Here is an 8937-nt window from a genome sequence, read left to right as displayed (position 1 = left end):
ACCTGAAGCTTGATAAACAGTCAATTTAATTTACACATTAGTTGAGTGAGCACATGAATTTTTCTAAGATATTATTATTAGATGATCAGACTATTAGCTTTGTAATATACAGTTTTACAAAGTACAGAATCTGCAAAATGTTAGTTATTTTACCAAAATAAGAGGGATCATACAAAATGTATGTTATTTAGTACTGACCTGAACGTTTACATGTAGTCAACAAGAGAAAATAAATTCAAAAGTTTACATACACTTGATTCTAATACTGTGTTGTTACCTGAATGATCCACAGCTGTTTTTTTTTTTTTTGTTTAGTGATAGTTGTTTGTTCTGAATAGTTAAACTGCCTGCTGTTCTTCAGAGAAACCCTTTAGGTCACACAAATTCTTTCGTTTTTCGGCATATATGTGTATTTGAACCCTTTCCAACAATGACTGTATGATTTTGAGATCCATCTTTTCATACTGAGGACAACTGAGGGACTCATATGCAACTATTACAGAAGGCTCAAACGCTCACTGATGCTTCAGAAGGAAAAACAATGCATTAAGAGCCAGGGGTGTAAACTTTTGAACAGAATGAAGATGTGTAGAAATATATATATATATATATATATATATATATATATATATATATATATATATATATATACACATATATATACACATATATATATATATATATATATATATATATATATATATATTTTGCCTAAATATCATATTTTTTTCATTTAGTACTGCCCTTCAGAAACTACAGAAGATACTTACAGAAGACAAAGCTACTTTCCCAGAAGACAAAATAAGTTCTTCAAATTTACCCCTGGCTGTTAATGCATGGTTTTTCATACTGAAGCATCAGTGAGTGTTTGAACCTCCTGTAATAGTTGCATATCAGTCCCTTAGTTGTCCTCAAAAAAGAAAAGATGGATCTTAAAATCATACAGTCATTGATGGAAAGGGTTCAGGTAACAACACAAGAACCAAGTGTATGGAAACTTTTGAATACGGTCATTTTTATAAATTCAACTATTTTCTCTTGTGGACTATATGTAAATGTCTTTTATGTGAAATATCTTATTCAGGTCAGTACTAAACAAAAAATAACATGCATTTTGCATGATCCCTTTTATTTTGGTCAAATAATTAACATTTAGCTGATTCTGCAAGGTGTCTGTAAACTTTTGACTTCAACTGTACATAAAATCTTACCACTGGGTCAACATGTTCATTGATTGATGGCTTTGTCTGCACACATTTCATTCTGGTAGCAAAACGAAGAGTTGAAAGCTGCCAACATAATCATGAGTTTTTTTTAGACTTAACTAATACACCTCAATGGATATATATATTTTTTAAAAGCATCTCACCGTCTCCTCAATTTGTGCCGCTTCACCATATATGTTTGCCACAAGCACTGTGTTACAGTTTCCTCCTGTGAGAGAGAAATCATTAGATCTCAAGATTATATTAATTTTGTAAACAGAAATGAAGATTTTTCTAGTGTTCAAAATGAATATTTACATGTTGATGTTCTGTGGCTGAATTCTAGCTGCTCCTATAGTTCAACTTATAGTGGGTAAAGTTAATAACTGCAAAACCACACTAACCCAGTGAGTCTTTGAGTGCATGGGTAAGTTTGCTCTGTCTGAAGGGAACATGTTCTCTACGTCTGTCAGCTAGAGCCAAGATGACCTGCTCCAGGAAAGACAGGGACTTGTTGATATACATGGCCTCCGTTTGGACTTGACCCTCTGACTAAAGTAAAAAAAAAAAAAAAAAAGTAAAGAGTGAAAAGCATAAAATGTAAACAGGAGCTAGCCAAGAATTTCAGACTAGTGCAAATAATATGCTAATATTTGATAAACTACACATTCAGTATCCGGCTGAACTGTAAGGCTCTTATGGTTATGATAAGAGGAAAAATGAACTGACCCCAGTTTTGCTAAGTCTTTCAGATCCTGCCAGGTCCACCAAGTTCAGTTTAGAGGTGATGTATTTTGCATCTGACAGTGTGCGAGAGCGAGACTATGCCACACAAAAAAACACAAATTTAATGTCATGCCAAAGTATACCCATTTATGTAAAAAGGCCAGATTACTCAAGTTCAAGAATCTAATGAGGCATGTGTTGTGGATTTACCTCAATGTGGATAGTTAAAATGCAGTGAGATCTGGAGGAATGTTTATTAAGAGCATGTTCTCCAATGATTCTGTTCATCTCCCCCTGTTAGTGAAGTGGGAACAATGTTATTTATCACAGATAAGCTGATTTTGTAACAAAAATATAAAAATCCAGTTCTAAATGCACTTTAGCATTTAACCATGTGGGCAAAGCATTCATGTTTTTGTCATAATGAAACCTTTAAAGAAGCTTCTGTTTTTTCTGATGGTGGTTATGTTGTTTTGTTTCTCATTAGCCAATTTGTCAACAGAAGTGATGAGAGATAAGAATAAACCTTTGCCCCTGACATTGCAAACAAAACCTGATAAGCATTTGGTTTACTGGAAATAGTCTATGTTTGCTGGGATAAATATGCATTCATCTTTTTTTCAAATACCTCATGTTATTTCTCAGCACATAGAGACCCTTTCACCTAGATATCACACTATAGAGACTGTGTCTGTTCCCCGAGCAAAAAAATACAAAAAACGCCTGAATCAAATCAAGACTAACAATTTAATTGATGTTCAACAAATAAAAAATATATATAATACAGAGAAACAATTGATAAAGCTTGGCTTATTGAATATCAGGTCCCTTTCTACGAAAGCACTTTTTGTAAATGATATGATCACTGATCATAACCTAGATGTGCTCTGTTTGACAGAAACCTGGCTAAAACCAGACGATTACATTAATTTAAACGAGTCCACCCCCCAAGATTACTGTTATAAACATGAACCGCGTCTAAAAGGTAAAGGAGGAGGTGTTTCTACTATTTATAGCAGTATTCTCAATGTCTCTCAGAGAACGGGCTTCAATTATAACTCGTTTGAAGTTATGGTGCTTCATATAGCATTATCCAGAGAAACAAGTACTAATGATAAATCCCCTGTGACGTTTGTGCTAGCTACTGTATACAGGCCACCAGGGCACCATACAGACTTTATTAAAGAATTTGCTGATTTTCTATCCGAATTAGTGCTGGCCGCAGATAAAGTCTTAATAGTGGGTGATTTTAACATCCATGTTGATAATGAAAAAGATGCATTAGGAACAGCATTTATAGATATTTTGAACTCTATTGGGGTTAGACAACACGTGTCAGGTCCTACTCATTGCCGAAATCATACTCTAGATTTAATACTGTCACATGGAATTGATGTTAATGGCGTTGAAATTCTGCAGCAAAGCGATGATATCTCAGATCATTATCTAGTCTCTTGTATAATCCAGATAGCTAAAACTGTTAATTCAATTCCTTGCTACAAATAAGGTAGAACCATCACTTCTACTACAAAAGACTGCTTTGTAAGTAATCTTCCTGACTTATCTGAATTCCTCAGCATATCCAATAGCTCAGAAAAACTTGATGATGTAATAGAAACTATGGACTCTCTCTTTTCTAGCACTTTAGATACAGTTGCTCCAGTGCGCCTAAAAAAGATTAAGAAAAACAGTGTAACACCGTGGTATAACGATCATACCCGCGCCCTAAAGAGAAAAGCACGAAAAATGGAACGCAGCTGGAGGAAAACAAAACTAGAGGTTTTTCGTACTGCTTGGCGTGAATGTAATTTATCTTATAGGAAAGCATTAAAAACTACCAGATCGGATTACTTTTCATCTCTCTTAGAAGAAAACAAACATAACCCTAGGTATTTGTTCAATACTGTGGTTAAATTAACTAAAAATATAGCAGCAACAGGTTTAGACATTTCCCAAAAGCACAGCAGTAATGACTTTATGACGTACTTTACCTCCAAGATAGACACTATTAGAGATAAAATTGTAACCATACAGCCGCCCGCTACAGTATCGCATCAGATAGTGCGTTGTAGATCTCCTGAGGAACAATTCCATTCATTCTCTATTATAGGAGAGGAGGAATTGTATAAACTTGTTAAATCATCTAAACCCACAACATGTATGTTAGACCCTATTCCATCTAAGCTACTAAAGGAGGTACTTCCAGAAGTCATAGATCCTCTTCTGAATATTATTAATTCGTCACTATCATTAGGATATGTCCCCAAAACCTTCAAAATAGCTGTTATTAAGCCACTCATTAAAAAACCACAACTTGACCCCTATGAATTAATTAACTACAGACCAATTTCGAATCTCCCTTTTCTGTCAAAGATACTAGAAAAGGTAGTATCCTCACAATTATGCTCCTTCTTAGAGAAAAATGGTATCTGTGAGGATTTCCAGTCAGGTTTTAGACCATATCATAGTACTGAGACTGCTCTAATTAGAGTAACAAATGACCTGCTATTGTCAAGCGATCGTGGATGCATCTCTCTATTAGTGCTACTGGATCTTAGTGCTGCATTTGATACTATTGACCACAACATTCTTTTAAATAGACTTGAAAATTATGTAGGCATTAGTGGTAGTGCACTGGCATGGTTCAAATCGTACTTATCTGACCGTCATCAGTTTGTGGCAATAAATGAAGAGGTATCATTTAGATCGCAAGTGCAGTATGGAGTACAAGGCTCAGTACTAGGGCCATTACTTTTTACGCTTTACATGTTACCCTTGGGAGATATCATCAGGAAACATGGTGTTAGCTTTCATTGTTACGCTGATGATACTCAGCTCTATATTTCTTCACAGCCCGGCAAAACATATCCATTCGAAAAACTAACAGAATGCATAGCTGATATTAAAAACTGGATGGCGAATAACTTCTTACTGTTAAATTCTGAAAAAACAGAGGTACTAATTATTGGACCTAAAACCTCCACAAGTAATGACCTAAAACACAGTCTAATACTAGATGGCTGCTCTGTAAATTCGTCGTCATCAGTTAGGAACCTAGGCGTCCTATTCGATAGCAATCTCTCCTTTGAAAGCCACATTTCTAGCATCTGCAAAACCGCATTTTTCCATCTTAAAAATATATCGAAATTACGACCTATGCTATCAATGTCAAATGCTGAAACATTAATTCATGTGTTCATGACCTCAAGGATAGATTATTGTAATGCTTTATTGGGTGGTTGTTCTGCACGCCTAATAAACAAACTCCAGCTGGTCCAAAATGCAGCAGCTAGAGTTCTTACTAGAACCAGAAAGTATGACCATATTAGCCCGGTTCTGTCAGCACTGCATTGGCTCCCTATAAAACATCGTATAGATTTTAAAATCTTGCTAATTACTTATAAAGCCCTCAATGGTTTAGCTCCTCAGTACTTGAACGAGCTCCTATCGTATTATAGTCCTTCACGTCCGCTGCGTTCTCAAAATTCTGGCAATTTGATAATACCTAGAATATCAAAATCAACTGCGGGCGGCAGATCATTTTCTTATCTAGCGCCTAAACTCTGGAACAATCTACCAAACACTGTTCGGGAGGCAGACACACTCTGTCAGTTTAAATCTAGATTAAAGACACATCTCTTTAACCTGGCTTACACATAAAAACATTAACACATTTCTATAATTCAAATCCGTTAAAGGATTGTTAGGCTGCATTAATTAGGTCAACCGGAACCGAAAACACCTCCCATAACACCTGATGCACTCGTTGCATCGTAAAAAGAATGGCATCTACGCTAATATTAGTCTGTTTCATTCTTATTCCGAGGTCACCGTAGCCACCAGATCCAGCCTGTATCCAGATCAGATGGTCACTCCAGTCCCCCGGATCCAGTCCGTACCCAGCTTAGATCATGGATCACCACCTAGAGATGACTTCAATAGCCGTGGATGTCAACCAGATGAGCTCCAAGGCGGATCATCAATAAAGACCTCGCCAACCTTGACGGCCATCGGCGCTACACCACAGGATCCTGATGAGTTCTCTACAATCAGACATTGGTACAAACTGTTGTTTGGTCTGGCCAGAGGAGAACTGGTCCCCCGACTGAGCCTGGTTTCTCCCAAGGTTTTTTTTCTCCATCTCTGTCACCTGTGGAGTTTTGGTTCCTTGCCGCTGTCGCCTCTGGCTTGCTTAGTTGGGGACATTTTCCAGCGATATCGTATACTATTTGAACTGAACTGACGATGATATCACTGAATTCATTGATGAACTGCCTTTAACTGAAAATTGATTGTTACAATAATGCGTTACTTACACACTATGGTGCTGTTTAAATACTGTGCAGTTGCTTTGACACAATCTGTATTGTAAAAGGCGCTATATAAATAAAGGTGACTTGACTTGACTTGACTTTATGACTTGACCTCTTACCTCAAAAAGCAGATTGAGAGCCTCCTCTTCATTGTGAACCAGATGTAAAGACAAGCCTTTAACTGAGACTCCACCCCCTGTTTCTTCTACCACCGTTAAGACCCCACTATTCGAACATTTTCCTTTCTTTAAGCTGGAGAGCAAGTCTACCATAGTCTCATTATAGATTTCCAGGAAGGAAAGATGAACAGTAAAGGTATGATCTGCACGTTGCTCTACCTCCAGGAAAACCTGAGGAAATGAGAGATGGTTTTTATTAGCCATAAGAGTAGAAACACTGTCTATGTGCTTCTTTATTATAGGTCAGGATCACCTCCTGCAGGGCTCGAGGAATGATGCCTCTCTGTTTGTAAGTCTCTGCAGCACCTGTCATAGTGTATGTTTTCCCAGCTCCAGTTTGCCCAAAGCACATTATTGTACCTAAACACACATTTTATAAACATTTTAAACACAAAGTTATAAACACACTGTTTGTGATTTCAGATATGCTACATACATGCATTTGAATGACCAACCGTTGTAGCCCTCAAATGCTCCCAGCACTACACCGTGGGCAACACGATCATAGGTGTCCTCTTGTGATACATTATGCAGCACCCCATTCAGCTGAAATACCCATGAGCTCAGCTGATTATTCCTCTTTCCTCTCTTGGAGTCTTTCCTTGATCTCACTTTCAAAGTCTTAAAAAAAAAGAAGGACAGGTGTAATTAGCATTAATCAATCTGTTTATGCAGGTGTTTCCTGTGGGTTTGGCTCTGTTGGTGATCCCAGGACTAAGTAATAATTTCTAGACTTAATTTTATGCAGGAGGTTGTAATAATAATAACTGTTTTAAATGCACAGAATTTTCCTTTTCAAAGTAAGAGATCCCTTGTTTTTTTATTTCTCCAAAGAGAAAGAGTCTCAAATTCTTTCTCTTCAACCGAAAGCTAAAGAGGTTACATTTTGAATAATTAATGGCATTTATTCTCAGACACAAATTTAAATTAGATTGTAATGAGTGCACCTTTTGAATTTTTCGCTGCTTATATTGTGGCAAGTTATTTAAATATGGATTTTATAAAATTTTATTTAGATTTGGCCAATAAAAATCCAGATGGAATTGGTAATCATCTTCAAATCTTTAATACTTACAGACACACACACACACACACACACACAAAAAACAATCCCTTAAAAGGGTTAGTTCACCCAAAGATGAAAATTCTGTCATTAATTACTCACTCTCATGTCATTCCAAACCTGTAAGACCTTCATTCATCTTCGGAACACGAATTAAAATATTTTAGATGAAATCCGAGAGATTTCGACCCCCATAGGTAGCAAGGGATCTACCACGGTCAAGGCACAGAAACGTAGTAGGAACTTCATTAATAGTCCATGTGGTTCAACCACAATTTTATGAATTTACGAGAAAACTTTTTGTGTGCAAAGAAAACAAAAATAATGATTTTATTAAACGATTTCTTTACTCCTGGGACAGTCCGCCACCATTATTGAGAGTACCATTTTCATTTTTGGCTGAATTTTCCAGATATTTCATTCTTGTGTTACCTATCCCATCAAGATGAGTGATCCTTTGACTGAAGGTGTATTTTGATGAATACACATTTTGCAATATTCTTTTGTCTTCTTTGCTTTTTCATTTTATTAAATATATTATTTTATAGTACTTATGTTGAATTGTTGGAATTGTTTTGTGTTTTGAATCATGTTTCATGTTTCATTAAAGAAGCCTAATTAAACCAGGCTGCAAGAAACAATACAACACTAACTTTACAGATTGGTACATTTACAATAAAGAACATTTAAACATGATAAAATTGGCACACGGCATAGGTTACCTGCTGGTCAGGTAGGCATTCAATAATCTCATGAGCAAAATTGGCTGTAGGTCGGATGCGAATGTACACCTTTACTGGAGACGCCTGCGAGCTCATGATTCCTGCAGTGTAGGGTATCTCTATCACACACAGCGCCACAAATTAGTCTGTATAAACTATTATATGACATAGGAGTTGTAGTTTTAATCTCTAGCATAGGTAAACTCGGTGGTTTATTAGTGTCTCAAAGACTCACCTGCGTAGCCTGTGCGCTAGCACAACATACAAGCCTGTCTGTTGTTGGATACAGTTGGTGTTGATGACGTTGGCATGACAACGCCTAGAGTCGAACAGGCCGCAGTCATCAGGGTAGCGCGCCAGATACAGTATTTAATTTCTGAAGGAATGAAAAACGAAGCTGTACTGTTAACAGAGCAATTGTTCGGCGGATGAAACGAAGGAATAAAATCATTTAAGTAGACAAAAACTCCATAAAACAGCTTTGAAAGTTGTGAGTTGTTAAGATATATGATCTAGGACCTTTATACGAGTGCCTTTGTAAAGACTGTAGTCTATCCCTCACTGCCGTTTTCATTCAAAATGCTTTTAAATGCTAGATGGCGTCTCACCTGATTATTTTCTTCTGCATCAATATTTTGACATGTTAAGCCTATGGCAAACATCCGGCTTATTAGCTGCTATGTAAGGGATAATGTACAGGCAGCCGGTAGTTATCGCAGAAATAAGCCC

General features: G+C 36.7%; 1 protein-coding gene across 1 annotated transcript in view; it reads right to left on the bottom strand.

Moving 5' to 3' along the window:
- LOC141331540 (kinesin-like protein KIF9) overlaps window positions 1–8304 on the bottom strand; it is a 9897-nt gene extending 1593 nt beyond the window's left edge. The window contains exons 1-9 of the mRNA XM_073836596.1: window positions 8209–8304; window positions 6879–7044; window positions 6677–6783; window positions 6364–6594; window positions 2142–2225; window positions 1935–2027; window positions 1610–1757; window positions 1370–1434; window positions 1212–1289 (exon numbers count right to left, since the gene is read on the bottom strand). Coding sequence (XP_073692697.1) covers window positions 1212–1289; window positions 1370–1434; window positions 1610–1757; window positions 1935–2027; window positions 2142–2225; window positions 6364–6594; window positions 6677–6783; window positions 6879–7044; window positions 8209–8304 — 1068 coding nt within the window. The remainder of the gene's footprint in view (window positions 1–1211; window positions 1290–1369; window positions 1435–1609; window positions 1758–1934; window positions 2028–2141; window positions 2226–6363; window positions 6595–6676; window positions 6784–6878; window positions 7045–8208) is intronic.
- Window positions 8305–8937: the final 633 nt, after the last annotated feature.

The sequence above is a fragment of the Garra rufa genome, chromosome 3, assembly GCF_049309525.1.
Source record: "Garra rufa chromosome 3, GarRuf1.0, whole genome shotgun sequence".
NCBI lineage: Eukaryota > Metazoa > Chordata > Actinopteri > Cypriniformes > Cyprinidae > Garra > Garra rufa.
The sequence above is the reverse complement of the archived record's forward strand: the minus strand, read 5'-3'. Positions and strand labels throughout refer to the sequence as shown.